We start from the raw sequence: 19,383 nt of genomic DNA, 5'->3' as shown, positions 1-19,383 counted from the left end.
GCATTTGGATTCTTAATCTCATCTCTGTTCCTCTCTGAGTGACTTCCTCTCTCTTTTCTTTCCTTTTCTCTATACATTGACACACTGACATTTTCTGCTTCTCTACTAGAAATGGTATGTGAAAAATGGCAAATCTATTATCTCTCAAAGTTATGTGTGTGTGTGTGTGTGTGTGTGTGTGTCATGGTCCACCATCTGAGAGACTGAATTTTTAAAATTGGTGTAAATATAGATTCCCATGAATAATAAAAACAAAAAACCTCTAACTGGCCTAGCTGGAATCAAGTGCCTATTCTGCATCTAATCAAATTGTGTAACGCACATCTAATCAAATTGTGTAAAGTACAAAGTCAAGAGTCATGTTATTAAAAATGATTGCTAGAGGCTCAGCATTGACTCTAAAGGAGAACTAGGTCATTGTTAGCTGAACAATGGACATACTCTTATCATTCTCATTTTCCCAGTTCTCCTGACTAGAAACCTTAGTCAGCTTTGGTTTATCCTTCTCTTTTATTTACTATATAGTTCTTTCACCATGAACTATTCCATTCTTCTTTCAAAATTAATCTTTTATCTATTCCACCTCCATTCCTACTTCCTTTGTCATTTTCCAAAATGACAGTCCAAAAAAAAGGATATTTATTGTAAAATCTGCATTTTTTAACTACTAAATTTTTTTTCTCATTATAGACTACTGGTGTTTCTGCATTACTAGCTTGTGTTTTAGACTGAATTGTGTCCCCACCACCACCCAAATTCATACGTTGAGGTGCTAACCCCCAATATGATTATATTTAGAGACAGGGTCTTTAAAGAGGAGATTAAGGTTCAATAAAGTCATTAGGGTAGAGCTCTAATGCAACAGAACTGGTATTCTTATAAGAAGATAAAGAAATAGCAGGGATGCTTGCACACATAGGAAAGGCATGTGAGGACACAGTAAGAAGGCTGTCTGCAAACCAAGGAGAGAGGCCTCAGGAGACACTAAACCTGTCAACACCTTCATCTTGGATTTCTAGCCTCCAGAGAAAGCAAATTTCTGTTAAGCCATCCACTCCATGGTATTTTATTATGGCAGCCCTGACTAACCAGCGGTTTGCCTCTGTGTTCATTATGCAGTTTTCTTTCATTTTATTCTGGTAAGAGCTCACTAAACATTGACTATTCGCTTTTTACACAAACATTTTCCCCAATTTATTTGCCCCCTCATCTTTTTGTTTTGTTTCACATACTGAAGTTGTTTCAGTGTAGTCAAATTTTTCAGACCTTTTCTTACAGTTGCTGCATTTGAAATCATGCCTAGAAAGTTCTTCTCATTCCCAGAATTATATATATATTCACCCATGTTCTCTTACTATTTTTTTGTCATCTGAATTTTTTTTTAGTGCCTGATGTAAGATCCAGATCAATTCTTTTTTCACATAGCCAACCAATTATCCCTGTACCACTTACTCATTTTCCCATTTATTTAAAACCTACTTTTATCATACCCTAAATATTTATATGCACTTAAAACTCCTATTGCTTCTTACTTATGACATTCATTCATTCAATAGTTCATTTTGGAGATTACATTTTTCCACATTTATCATTAAAGAAAAAGAATTTTCTACGAAATTCAAGAAACATTATTTTGGGTGACCCAAATTACTTAAAAAATTATGGTGGGAAAGTTTTTAAATTAAAATACTAACATATAATTGTTTTTAGCTAAACATCAAAATAAATATATACAAAACTACTTCACCCAGTAATGAGTCAAATGAAGGTGGGGGGGTACCATCTGATTTAATTGAATTATACTAATTAGAAATAAAAGAAAAATGATAGAGAGGAAACTACCTGAAGATTGTCAGTTGGCTTGTTCAGGCTCCTTTCAAGAGAATAGTTGTCCTTTTTTTTTAAATTAGTTATCTAAAAAAAAATTTTTTCCTCATGGTATAGGAGGGCTATTTTTGTACATCATTACTTATTGGTAAGAAGAAAACCTACTTAATGCAGGTCACTGGGTTAAGGATTCTGTTGTGCCAAGCAAAGGGTATTGACAAGAACTAAGTAGTACAGGCCCTGTAATGTCCATGTTGTATGTGCTTTGCTACCGCTTGAGTTTCGCCTGTCCTTATTCAAGGCCAGAACCATTCCAGGAATTTTAGAGAAAATTCAAGAGACTTGAAAAGCATGCCAAAGCTTTAGCTATTACTACTATCCATTATTTTCTTCTTTCCATATGGCAAACACTTTATAACCACACTGCAAATGTGAATGTATTATCAACACAGCTTTATAGACGATGAAACTGAGATTCGAGGTATCATAAACTTCCAAGATCAAACTAGTAAAGAGCTGTTCATTCCAACACAAATCTCTGGCGATCCGAGGTGCTGCGCGGTCCAAAAAGCTGTGCCCAAGTAAAATGGTAAAGTCGGACAAAAGGAAAGACAAAGCTGTGACAATCGCAGACTGGCATTAGAGAAAGATAAAAGCGCCGCGGGGCCTATCAGGAAACTTCCGAGGCAGGCAAGGTACGTGGCCGGCCGAGGCCGACGGAGCGCGTGGAAATGGGAGCTCACTGAGAGGAAGCCGCGGAGAAACCTCGCTACGGTTTATAAAGGCCGTAAGGTAAACAAGTTAAAAACCAGAGCGACCCGCTCAGCCAACAACTTGTAAAGGAGACGCGTTAAGACGCTCCGCAAGGATTTAAGTACCTCGCGCCACGAGCTCCTGGACCTCCAAGCTCATCCCGGCATTCTTTGCGCCGCGCAGGAGCAAGCCCTGACGCGCTTGGGCCCGTGCGGCCGCCGTAGGCTCTGAGTTGCTATGGAAACCCAGCTGCCCTCACTATGTCGGTGCAACAAGCCCCTCAGTCCCGGGTATTCGTGGAACTGGTTCCCTGGGCTGACCGGGGCCGGGAGAACTATCTGCTCTCGGGCGGAGAGACGCTGCCCGGCCTCCGCCGCCCTCTCTCCTCAGCGCAGACCCAGACTGCCACCCGCGAGGTGCATGTAAGCGGCACTGCGGAGGTGTCTGCGACCCCCGACCGGGCGCAGGTGGTCGTGCAGATGAGCAGCACCAAGGAGGCGGCAGCCGAGGCCAAGAAGAGCGTTTGCCGCCGCCTGGACTACATCATGCAGACCCTCCAGCAGCAGGGCGTGCAGGTGAGAGCTCCGCGGGCGAGGAGCTTCTAGCCTGCCCAAGAAAACCCGGCGGCGGGGGTTGGGGGGTGGGGAGCGTCTGGGACTTTGGTGTCATCGGTGGCATTAGAAGGCTCGAGGACCTGGCAGAGTGAATCTTTGGCCCATCCTTCTTGATGAAAGTAATTATCAGCTGCAGAGACTTGTAAAATAAAAGAATTCAAATTGAATGGGGTTTTATTTGGCGATATTTGCTGCAATAATTTTGTTTTTAACGTTGAAATGACGAAGTGTTAAACATGAAATATTAGATGTAAATGTTTGCCTAAGTAGTGTGCTAGACACCAAATCATTTGTTTTATTCTGCACCACGAAATTAGCAAGTGAAAAACAGGGCTTCCTCCAACCTGGTAAAGCTTTTTTTTTTTTTTTTTTAACCATCTTTATTGGAGTATAATTGCTTTACAATGGTGTGTTAGTTTCTGCTTTATAACAAAGTGAATCAGCTATACATATAAATATATACCCATATCTCCTCCCTCTTGCGGCTCCCTCCCACCCTCCCTATCCCACACGTCTAGGGGGTCACAAAGCACCTAGTTGATCTCCCTGTGCTATGCAGATGCTTCCCACTAGCTACCTGTTTTACATTTGGTAGTGTATATATGTCCATGCCACTCTCTCACTTCGTCCCAGCTTACCCTTCCCCCTCCCCGTGTCCTCAAGTCCATTCTCTACGTCTGCGTCTTTATTCCTGTCAAGCCCCTAGGTTCTTCAGAACCTTTTTTTTTTTTTTTTAAGATTCCATATATATGTATTAGCATACGGTATTTGTTTTTCTCTTTCTGACTTACTTCACTCTGTATGACAGACTCTAGGTCCATCCACCTCACTACAAATAACTCAATTTCGTTTCATTTTATGGCTGAGTAATATTCCATTGTATATATGTGCCACATCTTCTTTATCTATTCATCTGTCGATGGACACTTAGGTTGCTTCCATGTCCTAGCTATCGTAAATAGAGCTGCAATGAACATTGTGGTACATGACTCTTTTTGAATTATGGTTTTCTCAGGGTATATGCCCAGTAGTGAGATTGCTGGGTCATATGGTAGTTCTATTTTTAGTTTTTTAAGGAACCTCCATACTGTTCTCCATAGTGGCTGTATCAATTTACATTCCCACCAACAGTGCAAGAGGGTTCCCTTTTCTCCACACCCTCTGCAGCATTTATTGTTTGTAGATTTTTTTGATGATGGCCATTCTGACTGGTGTGAGAAGATATCTCATTGTAGTTTTGATTTTCATTTCTCTCATGATTAATGATGTTGAGCATTCCTTCATGTGTTTGTTGGCAATCTGTGCATCTTCTTTGGACAAATGTCTATTTAGGTCTTCTGCCCATTTTTGGATTGGGTTGTTTCTTTTTTTGATATTGAGCTGCATGAGTTGCTTGTATGTTTTGGAGATTAATCCTTTGTCAGTTGCTTCATTTGCAAATATTTTCTCCCATTGTGAGGGTTGTATTTTCGTCTTGTTTATGGTTTCCTTTGCTGTGCAAAAGCTTTGGAGTTTCATTAGGTCCCATTTGTTTATTTTTGTTTTTATTTCAATTTTTCTAGGAGGTGGGTCAGAAAGGATCTTGCTGTCATTTATGTCATAGAGTGTTCTGCCTATGTTTTCCTCTAAGAGTTTGATGGTGTCTGGCCTTACATTTAGGTCTTTAATCCATTTTGAGTTTATTTTTGTGTATGGTGTTAGGGCGTGTTCTAATTTCATTCTTTTACGTGTAGCTGTCCAGTTTTCCCAACACCACTTATTGAAGAGGCTGTCTTTTCTCCATTGTATATTCTTGCCTCCTTTGTCAAAAATAAGGTGACCATATGTGCATGGGTTTATCTCTGGGCTTTCTATCCTGTTCCATTGATCCATATTTCTGTTTTTGTTCCAGTACCATACTCTCTTGATTATTGTAGCTTTGTAGTAGAGTCTGAAGTCAGGGAGCCTGATTCCTCCAGCTCCATTTTTCTTTCTCAAAATTACTTTGGCTGTTTGGGGTCTCTTGTGTTTCCATACAAATTGTGAAATTTTTTGTTCTAGTTCTGTGAACAATGCCATTAGTAGTTTGATAGGGATTGCATTGAATCTCTAGATTGCTGTGGGTAGTATAGTCATTTTCACAATGTTGATTCTTCCAATCCAAGAACATGGTATATCTCTCCATCTGTTTGTATCATCTTTAATTTCTTTCATCAGTGTCTCATAGTTTTCTGCATACAGGTCTTTTGTCTCCTTAGGTAGGTTTATTCCTAGGTATTTTATTCTTTTTGTTGCGATGGTAAATGGGAGTGTTTCCTTAATTTCTCTTTCAGATTTTTCATCATTAGTGTATAGGAATGCAAGAGATTTCTGTGCATTAATTTTGTAGCCTGCCACTTTACCAAATTCATTGATTAGCTCTAGTAGTTTCCTGGTAGCATCTTTAGGATTCTCTATGTCATCTGCAAACAGTGACAAGTTTACTTTTTCTTTTCCGATTTGGTTTCCTTTTATTTCTTTTTCTTCTCTGATTGCTGTGGCTAAAACTTCCAAAACTATGTTGAATAAGAGTCGTGAGAGTGGGCAACCTTGTCTTGTTCCTGATCTTAGAGGAAATGGTTTCTGTTTTTCACCATTGAGAATGATGTTGGCTGTGGGTTTGTCATATATGGCCTTTATTATATTGAGGTAAGTTCCCTCTATGCCTACTTTCTGGAGGGTTCTTATAATAAATTGGTGTTGAATTTTGTAGAAAGCTTTTTCTGCATCTATTGAGATGATCATATGGTTTTTCTCCTTCAGTTTGTTAATATGGTTTATCAGAATGATTGATTTGCGTATATTGAAGAATCCTTGCATTCCTAGGATAAACCCAATGTGATCATGGTGTATGATCCTTTTAATGTGGTGTTGGATCCTGTTTGCTAGTATTTTGTTGAGGATGTTTGCATATGGGTTCATTAGTGATATTGGCCTGTAGTTTTCTTTCTTCGTAACATCTTTGTCTGGTTTTGGTGTCAGCGTGATGGTGGCCTCATAGGGTGAGTTTGAGAGTGTTCCTCCCTCTGCTATATTTTGGAAGAGTTTGAGGATAGGTGTTAGCTCTTCTCTAAATGTTTGAAAGAATTTGCCTGTGAAGCCATCTGGTCCTGGGCTTTTGTTTGTTGGGAGATTTTTAGTCACAGTTTCAATTTCAGTGCTTGTGATTGGTCTGTTTATATTTTGTATTTCTTCCTGGTTCAGTCTTGGAAGGTTGTGCTTTTCTAAGAATTTGTCCATTTCTTCCAAGTTGTCCATTTTATTGTTATGTAGTTGCTTGTAGTAATCTCTCATGATCCTTTGTATTTCTGCAGTGTCAGTTGTTACTTCTCCTTTTTCATTTCTAAATCTGTTGATTTCAGTCTTCTCCCTTTTTTTCTTGATGAGTCTGGCTAATGGTTTATCAATTTTATCTTGTCAAAGAACCAGCTTTTAGTTTTATTGATCTTTGCTATTGTTTCTTTTTCATTTATTTCTGATATGACCTTTATGATTTCTTTCCTTCTGCTAACTCTGGGGGGTTTTTTGTTCTTCTCTCTCTAATTGCTGTAGATGTAAGGTTAGGTTGTTTATTTGAGATGTTTCTTGTTTCTTGAGGTAGGATTGTATTGCTATAAACTTCTCTCTTAGAACTGCTTTTGTTGCATCCCGTAGGTTTTTGGTCATCGTGTTTTCATTGTCATTTGTTTCTAGGTATTTTTTGGTTTCCTCAGTGATCTCTTGGTTATTTAGTAGTGTATTGTTTAGCCTCCATGTGTTTGTATTCTTTACAGATTTTTTCCTGTAATTGATATCTAGTCTCATAGCATCGTGGTTGGAAAAGATAGTTGATATGATTTCAATTTTCTTAAATTTACCAGGGCTTGATTTGTGACCCAAGATATGATCTAGCCTGGAGAATGTTCCATGAGCACTTGAGAAAAAGTTTTATTCTGTTGTTTTTGGATGGAATGTCCTATAAATATCAATTCCATCTTGTTTAATGTATCATGTAAAGTTTGTGTTTCCTTATTTATTTTCATTTTGGATGATCTGTCCTTTGGTGAAAGTGGGGTATTAAAGTCCCCTACTATGACTGTGTTACTGCCAATTTCCCCTTTTGTGGCTGTTAGCATTTGCCTTATGTATTGAGATCCTCCTATGTTGGGTGCATACATATTTAAAATTGTTATATCTTTTTGGATTGATCCCCTTGATCATTATGTAGTGTCCTTCTTTGTCTCTTGTAATAATCATTATTTTAAAGTCTATTTTGTCTGAGATGAGAATTGCTACTCTAGCTTTCTTTTGATTTCCATTTGCATGGAATATCTTTTTCCATCCTCTCACTTTCTGTATGTGTCCCTAGGTCTGAAGTGGGTCTCTTGTAGACAGCATATATACGGGTCTTGTTTTTGTATCCATTCAGTCAGTCTATGTCTTTTGGTTGGAGCGTTTAATCCCTTTACATTTAAGGTAGTTATCGATATGTATGTTCCTATTACCATTTTCTTAATTGTTTTGGGTTTGATTTTGTAGGTCTTTTCCCCCTCTTGTGTTTCCTGTCTAGAGAAGTTCCTTTAGCATTTGTTGTAAAGCTGGTTTGGTAGTGTTGAATTCTCTTAGCTTTTGCTTGTCTGTAAAGGTTTTAATTTCTCCATTGAATCTGAATGAGATCCTTGCTGGATAGAGTAATTTTGCTTGTAGGTTTTTGTCCTTCATCACTTTAAATATGTCCTGCCACTCCCATCTAGCTTGCAGAGTTTCTGCTGAAAGATCAGCTGTTAACCTTATGGGTATTCCCTTGTATGTTATTTGTTGTTTTTCCCTTGCTGCTTTTATTAGTTTTTCTTTGTATTTAATTTTTGATAGTTTGATTAATATGTGTCTTGGTGTGTTTCTCCTTGGATTTATCCTGTATGGGACTCTCTGTGTTTCCTGGACTTGATTGACTATTTCCTTTCCCATATTAGGGAAGTTTTCAACTATGATCTCTTCAAATATTTTCTTAGTCCCTTTCTTTTTCTGTTCTTTTTCTGGGACCCCTGTAATTCCAATATTGGTGCGTTTAATGTTGTCCCGTAGGTCTCTAAGACTGTCCTCAGTTCTTTTCATTGTTTTCTCTTTATTCAGCTCTGCAGTAGTTATTTCCACTCTTTTATCTTCCAGGTCACTTATCCGTTCTTCTGCCTCAGTTATTCTGCTATTGATTCCTTCTAGAGAATTTTTAATTTCTTTCGTTGTGTTGTTCATCATTGTTTGTTTGCTCTTTAGTTCTTCTAGGTCCTTGTTAAATGCTTCTTGTATTCTCCATTCTGTTTACAAGATTTTGGATCATCTTTACTATCATTAGTCTGAATTCTTTTTCATGTAGACTGCCTATTTCCTCTTCATTTGTTAGGTGTGGTGGGTTTTTATCTTGCTCCTTCATCTGCTGTGTGTTTCTCTGTCTTCTTATTTTACTTAACTTACTGTGTTTGGAGTCTCCTTTTCTCAGGCTTCAAGTTCGTAGTTCCCATTGTTTTTGGTGTCTGCTCCCAGTGGCTAAGGTTGGTTCAGTACGTTGTGTAGGCTTCCTCGTGGAGGGCACTGGTGCTGGTGTTCTGGTAGATGAGGCTGGATCTTGTCTTTCTGGTTGGCAGGACTTCGTCCAGTGGTGTGCTTTGGGGTGTCTGTGACCTTATTATGATTTTAGGCAGCTTCTCTGTTAATGGGTGGGGTTGTGTTCCTGTCTTGCTAGTTGTTTGGCATAGGGTGTCCAGCACTGTAGCTTGCTGGTTGTTGAGTGGAGCTGGGTCCTAGCTTTGAGATGGAGATCTCTAGGAGAGTTTTTGTCCTTTGATATTACGTGGAGCCGGAAGGTCTCTGGTGCACCAGTGTCCTGAACTCGGCTCTCCACCTCAGAGACATAGGCTGACTCCCCACCGGAGCACCAAGACCCTTTTGGGAAGTCTGAGGTCTTCTGCCATCATTCAGTAGGTGTTCTGTAGGAGTTGCTCCACATGTAGGTGTATTTCTGATGTATTTGTGGGGAGGAAGGTGATCTTCACGTCTTACTCTTCCGTCATCTTGAAGGTCTTCCCCCGGTAAAGCTTTGCATGAAGTGATACTTCAGTATTTTTATGCAAACAATAACGTGGGGCCCGCGAGGGGGTGTGGAATTGCACCCATTGTCATTTTTTATAAAGACTCAAAAAATCTCTCCAAATTTTTTCTTTTGTAGCTTAAAAAGAAAATTAAGCCAGTATATTGTAGATGCCACATATATGAAATACTTCTACTTACCAGAGATGTCCATGAGACACATAGCTAAATAAATCTTGTTTTAAGCCTATTTCTAAGAAAAGAAGAAAAAAATGAACCAGCCTTATTTAATCAGCACAACAGCCCTGTTAGGCAGGTTTTAATATCCCCACTTTGCAGATTTAAGGAAGTTAAGTAATGCTCTGAACTTCAGCCAGGGCTGTATTTGAACTTCTGTGTTCCTGAAACCAAAATCTATGTTTCTTCCAACTAGCCTAGGCTCCGGATAATTAGAATGAAAGAGAATGAGAAAGCACAGCATGGGTCATTGTCTCAGTTCACTCATTTTAGAGCATAGGACTCTAAAGGCCAGAGCTGTGATTTATGCCCTCCCAACATTGAATTCATAAAAGTGCTTTTGTTAGAAATGACATACCCTGAAAAAGCAAGTCTTTATTTTAAGGAGAAAATACATTTGTACTGCATTTATAAACATAGAGTTATTTAAAAAGACATTTTGAAAAGATGTCTCTAAATGATTTTACAGTTTAGAAGAATTCTAATGCTAATTATAAATTATGTGAATAAAGTGAATTAATATATAGAAAAATATTTTCTCACAAAAGCTGCTGCCAGTGCTACAGGCCTGTTTGAATAATATAACTAATTCTTAAGTTATTTACTTAAAATGTATACTGAGCTCACATGGCTGTAACTTCTAAAATGTAAAACCACATAAATCACTACATCCAATTTATAATTACATTTAGACTTAGTGCTCAAGACAAGACATACAAAGGTCATTAATCTCCCAGTTATCTCTGCTGATGGAGGAAAGCAGTCATGTAAATAATTTGTTCAGGAGATATGCAAAAATTAATTTATATTACTTTCCAGGATGAATTATAATGTGTCTTCACAAAGTCTTTAATCATTTTAACCTTAAAATCTGGGTTTATAAACATCACTCCCCTGCTTAAAGGGCCCCTCATATTACAAATTCTTTTGCTTAATAGATGGAGCCTAACTTTCTGTCATTTCCTGTCATCTCTCTCCCCTCGTTAACTGACTCCCATTTTTTTCCTTTAAAATCCAGCCCAAGTTCACCTCCTGAGCAGTTTTTTCCTAACGTAGCACTAGTCCCTGTCATACCACACTCCATTCCCCACCTTTAATAAAACGTATCACTCTATATTATAATTGTTGTTCTCCTTGTCTCTCCTCCAAATTCTGAAGCTCTCCAGAGCACAGGCCATTTTATCTCTTGGTTGCTTTGTATTGATGGATTATGTTTCATACACATCACATAATGTGTACTTAGAAAATGGTTTTTAAATGAATAAAAGAAAAAAATGAATGAAGCACTAAATGAATAAACTATTAGTTCAACAATCATGTAGATCATATAGTTTTATGGTGATATATAGTTTCACATGTGAAGGCATAACCCTCATTTTTAGTGTTGTTTTCATGGAAAAATGTTTTAAAGTTCTAAGCAGTATTTACCATTCAACCATAAAACACTTATTAAACATTCCCTATCACTTCATTTTTAAATAGCATTTAACACAACATGTAATTATTTTGTTTTCTGGTTTGTATGTTCCCCCCATTGGCTGTAAGCTCCAATGTTTGCCTATTCATAATTGTATTTTTTGATAAATGTGTAATGGATGCCTCAGGCATGTTGCTAGACACCAGAAATAGAGAATGAGTAAAACTTAGGCACTGTGCTGAAGGAGTCTCATTATAGGACTAGACTAATATGTAGTGTTGTGATGAAAGTATGTACATGATACAGTACAGCAGAGTAAGAAAGGGAATAATGTTCATTTTACTTGAGGAATTCCAGAAAGATTTCATAGTGGAAGTGACACTTGTATCAAGTCTTAAACAATGGCTGAAGGGAAAGCATTTCAGTTCCACCCTAGAATGCAGCAAGTGTATGTGTTCAAAGCACTATATGCAGTTCAGCATGGCTAGAACCCAGGAGTGCCTGGAGAAAATGGAGGGGAATTAAGAGATCAGACTGAGGAAGAAAGCTGTAGGCAGAGCAGGGAGGAAGGCCTTGTGTGCCATCCTGAAGGGTTGGATATTATTGATAATAAAAAACTGCTTACTATTGCTAGACTTTTTACAAATGTTATCTCATTTGATATTCACTCCTGCTATATGAGACTGGTATCTCAGTGGCTGTTTTACAGATGAGAACTCTCGGGACCAGAGTGATTATTAGCAGGTAGCTTGACCAAGATCACACAGGTAGGAAGTGGTAGAGTTTAGACTCCTGTCAAGAACTTTGACCTCAGAGCCCACGCTCTTTAACCACTATAGCATGTTGCTGCTTTATTGTCTTGGCAGCAGGTGATTGAGTTTCAGGTAGAGGATGCAGCAGATGCTGTTGATACCCCACATTTGTTTCCCTTGGCTCTTCACGTTGGTGCACATGCAGGCCCGCCTTATGTCTGCCAACACTTGTGCATTCTCTGACAGCTTTCCCTGGCTGCAGGAAGCCACTCTACCTACAGGTGGGCCCGAAAACACTACCAGAAAATTAACAGCCCCTCCCCCTGCTCCAGCAGCCTTCAACTAACAGCTGAGGGTAGTGAGTGGAAAGAGACTCCAGATTCCTTCACCCTTGGGGAGGATAGCTCTAAGGCATGTGTTCTACCCCAGCTCCCAGAGTTTCTCTGCAGGAGTAAGTTTCAGTTGCCCACACTAGCGACTGCTTGACAACACACCCTTCAACGGCTTTCTTTCCTTCTCTGTTTCACTTCCTACTCCGCTGTGGTGTTTCTTGGAATCATCTTAAAAATTAACTGCTTGTACTCAAATCCTTGTCTCAGAGTCTTTCTGGGTGCACCCAAATAAAGATAGGGAGTGGTAGGAATAGACGGAACATATCATATGAGTTGGCTTCAGTTTTTCATTATTAAAAATGGTGACAAGGGCTTCCCTGGTGGCGCAGTGGTTGAGAGTCCGCCTGCCGATGCAGGGGACGTGGGTTCGTGCCCCGGTCCGGGAGGATCCCACGTGCCGCGGAGCGGCTGGACCCGTGAGCCATGGCCGCTGAGCCTGCGCGTCCGGAGCCTGTGCTCCGCAACGGGAGAGGCCACAACAGTGAGAGGCCCGCGTACAGCAAAAAAAAAAAAAAAAAAAAAAGTGACAAAATGAATATCCTTGTTAGGTATTTATACATGTTATTCATTATGTTCTTTTGATATTAATTCCTGGCTTATGCATATTTCTAAGGCTTATGAAAAGTTACACTCAAGGAAGAAATATATTCTTCACTAGAAATATATCCTTGGCACAGTAGGCATTATTTTCTTCTTAACTTTGCCAGTTCAGTAGTCCAAAAAATGTTGTTATTTCTTATGCTTTGGTTTTTTTACATTTGAGGTTAAAATTTTTTCATGTAATTGCCAGTTCATAATATTTTGCCGATTTTCTCTTATCTTTTCTTTACTAATTTATGAGAACTTTAAAAATTAAGATTATCAATAGCTCTCATATAGTGCAAAAATTTTCCCAATTTCATATTTGCCATGTAACTTTGTTTACAGTATTAAACGTTCAAAATTTTAAAGATTTATTTAGTCAAATTCATTAATGTTTTCAATATGTTTTCTGACTTTGGTGTAATGTTTATTGGGTCCTTCCCAAGCCTGAGGCCATAAAACCATTAACTAATATTTCCTGGAAATTTTAGAGACCCTTTGTAGTACATTAAATATTTACTACATTTGGAATTTATTTTGGTATAAGGAAAAGAGTTTTGTTTTCTCCTAAATGGGTAAGTTGCTGTACTTACCGAAATCATTTATTGAAGTCTGTATTTCTATATCGAAATCTTTTATTGAAGTCTATCTTTCCCTTACTGCATGTGCAAGAATGTAACTCAACTGACCTTAAAAATAAAAAGTATTGCTTTTTTTGACCTTATGGTCAAGTTGTATTATGGTTTTCACTTATGCAATGGTCAAGGCTCTATTTTGATGTAGTTCTCTTGGCTTTACCTGCAGCTTTCTGTATGATACCAAAATGACTGCCCCACTCCCAAGGCTTTCATGACATACAGTACCATAAAGAGAAAGACAATGGTTCGTATTTCCTGCAACCACGTAAAAATAAAAATTCCTGTAGTTCACTCTAAGTGGACAACCTCAACTTGTCTTTGTGGCCAGAGAAATGCTATACACTAATTAGATTAGATTTGATTTCTGCCCATTTTTTAACGTAATTCTGTGGCAAGTTAGATGTGTAATCCTGAATGGTTTAGACCTGTCAGGGCTTACCTTGAACCACATAGTTGCTGCTCAGAGAGAGTAGGGGCAGAATGTAGACATGAGGATTCCATATTGTTTTGTTGTGCCTATTGTTTTGAAATGTTACTGGTATTATATTTGTGGTATTCAGACATTCTTTATTTCAGATTATTGTAGTTCTTTTGGTCACCTTGTTGTGTTAGAACCACATTAAATTATTACATCTTTGTAAAACATTTGTAGGGCAAGTTCTTCCCTCATTACTCTTCTACTGAAAAGGTTTCCTGCAAGGGACATGTTAAACGACACCATGGGGACGTTATCAGGAAATCCAGACAATGGAAAATTCTACATTTTATTCTATAAATAAAATATCTGTTCATATTGTATTGTTTATATATTAATTTCAGGAGAATTGCTGAGTTTACAGTAGTTTTCCTAGTCCATTCGAGCTTTTTTTCTGTAAACTTTTATGGTTTTCTTTTGTTTACCCTTTTTAAGTTTATTCCTATAATAACATGTGGTTTTTTATGGCTATTTAGAATGTTACCTTGCTTCTTTCATAGATTTAAATAGTTATTCTTATATTGACCATTTTGTATTTTAAAACTCTGTCTTTTGTATTTAAATATAAAATATCAGTAGCTTACTTGGGAAAACTTAATGGACTAGGTTTGTATATTTTAATATTTTTTAGTTTATCACCAGTATGGCAGGATTTCCCAATGTCGGCACTATTATTAACATCTTGGACTAGATAATTCTTTGTTGGGAGGGGCTGTCCTGAGCATTGTAGAATATTTTAGCTGCATTCCTGGCCACTACCTATAAGGTGACCAACTTATCCCAGTTTACCTGGGACTGTCCCAGTTTTACAACTGAAAGCCCTATGTCTCAGGAATCTCCTCAGTTCCTGGTAAACAAGGATACTTGTTCACTTTGTCTAATCAGTGCATCACAGCCATGTACTCTCCCAACCCATTGTGACAATCAAGTATATCTCCAGATATAGCAAATGTCCTGTGGGGAGCAAAACACCCTCTGGTTGAGTTCCACTGCCCTATAGATAAACAAAAAAATCTCATGCTTTGTGTGGGATTCCACCAGCTAAACACATCAGGAATATGTCTATAGCGAAACAAATTTAGGTTTATTTAGCATGATGTAGCAAACAAGAATGCATCTCAAAGGACCTTAAGAGTGTTTCAAAAAGGGGGAGTAAGGAGAGACCTCTTATAGGTTTTGGACTTGTGCTGTGAGTGGTTCTAAGGAAGGATCAGTGAAGAAGGGGCAGTTTGGTGATTGGCTATTTTTTTCACAGGAAACCCAGAGGATTAAAGTTAGGATAGAGTTGGCTTCTGTAAAGGCAGCAATCAAGCAGAGAAAGAATGTTAATCACTTTTGCTGTTGCAGTTCAGTTAGTTTCTGTTAGAAACTTTGGTTCTGTCTGTGTCCTGTTGAAAACTGTTTATATTCTGCTTAGAACTTCTCAGTCTGATTGCCAAGAGGCAATTTTTATTTCCTCATTCCCTATAATATTTGGAATTTCAATGTTTATTAAATATGTTACTACATTTATAAGCAAGGTAACTATCTTACATATATTGCTTTTAAACTACACACATTTGCTTTAAGAGTCACTGGGATAAACTAAACGAAATTGCTTCTAAGAATTTTTTCCTCCTCAGAGAGGAAAACACTAGGGGTATAAATGCAATTCAGTAGAGTTAGGAGAGTCTTTTCAACAAATGGTGTCATAACAGTTGAATGTCCATATGCAAAAAGTGAACCTCAACAAGTACTTCACATCTTACACAAAAATGTGTTCAAAATGGATCATAGGCCTAAATGTAAAACATAAAGAAGAAGAAAGTAAAGGAGAAAATCTATGTGACCTTGGGTTTGAAAATGACTTTTTAGTTACATTACCAAAAGCACAATCCATGAAAAAACAAAAATGTAAATTGAACTTTATCAAAATTAAAAACTTTTGCTTTGTGAAAGAAATTGTTAAGAAAATGAAAAGACAATCCAGTTACCAAAACTTGGAAGCAACAAAGATGTCCTTCTGAAGCTGACTGGATAAATAAACTGACAATGGAGTATTTTTCAGTGCCAAAATGCAATGAGGTATCAAGCCATGAAAAGACATGGGAGAAATTTAAATGGATGTTACTGAGTGAAAGAAGCCAATCTGAAAAGGCTACATATGGTAATGTTTCAACTATATGACATGTCTACAAAAGGCAAACTATAGAGACATTCAAAAGATCAGGGTTTGGGAGAGAGGGAGGAATAAAGAGTCAGAGCACAGAGAATTTTTAGGGTGGTGAAAATACTCTGTTTGCTGCAATAGTGGTGGATACATATTATGATACATTTGTCCAAACCCACAGAATATACAACACCAAGAGTGAACCCTAATGTAAACTATGGACTTTGGGTGATCATGATGTGCCAGTGTAGGTTCATCAGTTGTGACCAATGCGCCACTCTAGTGAGGATGTTGATAATGGGGAGGCTGTGCATGTGGGGGGCAGGGGGCGTATGCGAAATCTCTGTACTTTCCACTTAATTTTGCTGTGAACCTAAAACTGCGCCAAAAAAATAAAGTCTTAAAAAAGACATTCTACAGACTGGGAGAAAATAATTTGTAAATTACATATCTGATAAAGGACTTGCATCAAGAATATATAAAGAACTCAATTCAATAATAAAAAAACAAGTAGCTCAATTAAAAAGCACAAAATATCTGAACATATACTTCACCAAAGAATATATACAGATGGCAAGTAAACACATGAGAAGATCCTCGACATTGTCATTAAAGAAATGCAAATTAAAACCACAATGAGATGGCACTATGCACCTATTAGAATGACTGAAATCCAATATCATTGATGATAGCAAATGCGGGCAAAGATGTAGAACAACAGAAATTTTCATTCATTTCTGATGAGATTGCAAAATGGTACAGCCACTTCGAAAGAGTCTTACAGTTCCTTATAAAGTTAGACTACCATGGGAACCATTAACCCACAAAAGAATCAAAGACTTATGTTCACATATAAATTTGTGCAAGCAGTTTATAGCGACTTTATTCATCAATTGCTAAAACTAAAACTTTAGAACTTGGAAGCGACCAAGATGTCTTCAACAGGGGAATGGATAACTGTTACATCCGTGCATTGGAAAATTTTTCAGCAGTAAAGAGGTACAGGCTATTGATTGACAGAAGAACATGGGCAAATCTTAGATATTATAAGTGAAAGGAGCCAGATCCAAAAGGTTTATATTTTATGATCCATTCATGTGACATTCTGGAAAAGGGAAAACTATAGGGACATAAATCAGTGGACAGGGGTTGTTGGATGGCAAAGTTGTTGATTATAAAGGAGATGCACAGAGGAACTTTTCAAGGGAAAGAACTATTCTTTGTGGTTCTGGGGTGGTGAATACATTTGTCAAAACCCATAAAACTGTAAATCACAAAGAGTGAACATGAATGTATGCAAATTGGAAAAAAAAAAAGACATCGAAAAAAGATTAGTTCCAGAAGAAAATCCAGACTGTGACAGATGAACCTAACTCTATTACAAATGAGTGAAATAACTGCACTGAACATGGGGGTGGGAGGTGAGAGGAGTATCCTAAGTAAGTCTGGAAAATTGTATTTTACTAGAAACTAAGGATAAAGATGAAAGATATGTAAATACTATCCTCCAGTTAGTAAATTTGTTTTCCAAGGGGATGCTGGTTAACAGTTCTGAAACTGCTTTATATGTATAGTAGGCTTGAAAAATAGTAAGTGGTTGGTGGGTGATGGGAGCCAGGTTTCTCACTATTGTAGAGGGAAGTTACAGATAAGAAAGGAAGGTTAGAATGAACTCTGTGGTTCTTAATGAGAGTTGGAAACATCAAGGTGAACTCATGTTTAGCTTGGAATATGTGCAGATGGATAGATACAGAAACAATTGTAGATGTATGTGTATATGTGAGTTTGTACACATAAATGTATTATCAAACTCTGTCCACTGAGAGGGCCTACACAGAATGACACTTGAGTAGTGATGAGCAGTCTCAACACGCAGGTCTTGGTTCTAAATAGCAATCTCAAAGAAAAGATGGTAAGCTTCTTAGTGAAGTGGCTGATTCTAGGGCTGGGCAGGGAAGCCACGACATGAGCCTATAGCATCTTGAACCAGAAAGTAAGGAAGTGCTCAAAAAATAAAAGGATGGATGGATGTCAAAGGGATATAAGATCCAACCTGAAAGAAGTCTCAATAGCCAAAGCTAGAACAATTTGAGCAACAAAATAAATAATGTATTTATTGAGTGACTATGGGCTAGACCTAGTGACTTGCCTTCTATGAATAAAGCATGGAAAGGGAAAAATAGTAACTTTACAGTAAAGGACCCTGTCAGACATTACCTTAACCAAGTGATCAAGGTTAACATCATGAGTAATGTCACATGGATATCATGTACCCCCCTGATATGTTGCAATGAGAAGGGCGCTTCACCTCTGTGATATTCTTTCCTAAAGCCTATAACCGTGGTCTGACCATGAGGAAGAGCTACCAAACAAACCCAAATTGAGGGACATCCTGCAAAATACCTGATCAAAACCTTCAAGGTTATGAAAACAAGAGAAGACTGAGAAATTCTCTTAGATTACAGGAGACTAAGGAGACATGATGAATTAATGCAATGTGGTATCACAGATTGGATTCTGAAATAGTAAAAGAACATTAATAGAAAAATTGGTGAAATGCAAGTAAAGTTTGGAATTTAGTTAATGGTTATATACCAATGATGGTTTTTTAGTTTGACAGATGCACCATGGTAATAAAAGATGGTAACATCAGAGAAATCTGAAACTGAGCTATATGGAACTGTATACTATCTTAGCAACTTTTCTGTAGATTTTAATTTTTTCTAAAATAAAGGTTATTAAAAGGTTACAGAACAGCATGTAGAGTATAATTTCATTTATGGAAAAGTCTATACATAGATAGACTATACATAGATATGTTTATATGCATTGATAGATGACTTAAAATGTTCACTGAAATTTTTTTTTTTTTTTTGCGGTACGCGGGCCTCTCACTGTTGTGGCCTCTCCCGTTGCGGAGCACAGGCTCCGGACGCGCAGGCTCAGCGGCCATGGCTCACGGGCCCAGCCGCTCCGCGGCATCTTCCCGGACCGGGGCACGAACCCGTGTCCCCTGCATCGGCAGGCGGACTCTCAACCACTGCGCCACCAGGGAAGCCCTGAAATTTTAATACTACTGGGTTTAGAGACTTATTACTTTGTTCTTTTCTCTAGTATTAGATATTTATTAATTAGCATATATTATTTTTATAAAAGCAATAACATTGTTAAGTGCAACAGTAAAAGCTACTTTCTTTTCAGCTACCTTTCCTAAAATTATTTCTCTAATAATTTTTTAATCAGAAGTTTTATATGTATTTATTAAGTGAAGTGGGGGGAAAAATGAAAAAAAGACATCCAAGAAAATAGAAGATGTGTTTACATGTCATAAGAGAATATTAAATGACAGAAATGCTTTATGTTTCAAGTTTCATGTTTTCAACTTCAAGCAATGTATACAGTACTGGTTTATTTTATCTATATCCATATTGTAATTTTTCTACAATGAGTAAATATTACGTTCATC

General features: G+C 37.7%; 1 protein-coding gene across 1 annotated transcript in view; it reads left to right on the top strand.

Annotated features, from left to right (window-relative positions):
• Nucleotides 1-2,767: 2,767 nt before the first annotated feature.
• The window catches only part of IRAK1BP1 (interleukin 1 receptor associated kinase 1 binding protein 1), a 36,147-nt gene continuing 19,531 nt past the window's right edge, over nucleotides 2,768-19,383 (top strand). The window contains exon 1 of the mRNA XM_067702734.1: nucleotides 2,768-3,155. Coding sequence (XP_067558835.1) covers nucleotides 2,841-3,155 — 315 coding nt within the window. The 5' untranslated portion in view covers nucleotides 2,768-2,840. The remainder of the gene's footprint in view (nucleotides 3,156-19,383) is intronic.

Source organism: Pseudorca crassidens, chromosome 13 (assembly GCF_039906515.1).
Source record: "Pseudorca crassidens isolate mPseCra1 chromosome 13, mPseCra1.hap1, whole genome shotgun sequence".
Classification (NCBI taxonomy): Eukaryota; Metazoa; Chordata; class Mammalia; order Artiodactyla; family Delphinidae; genus Pseudorca; species Pseudorca crassidens.
This window is presented reverse-complemented; position numbering and strand designations above follow the sequence as displayed.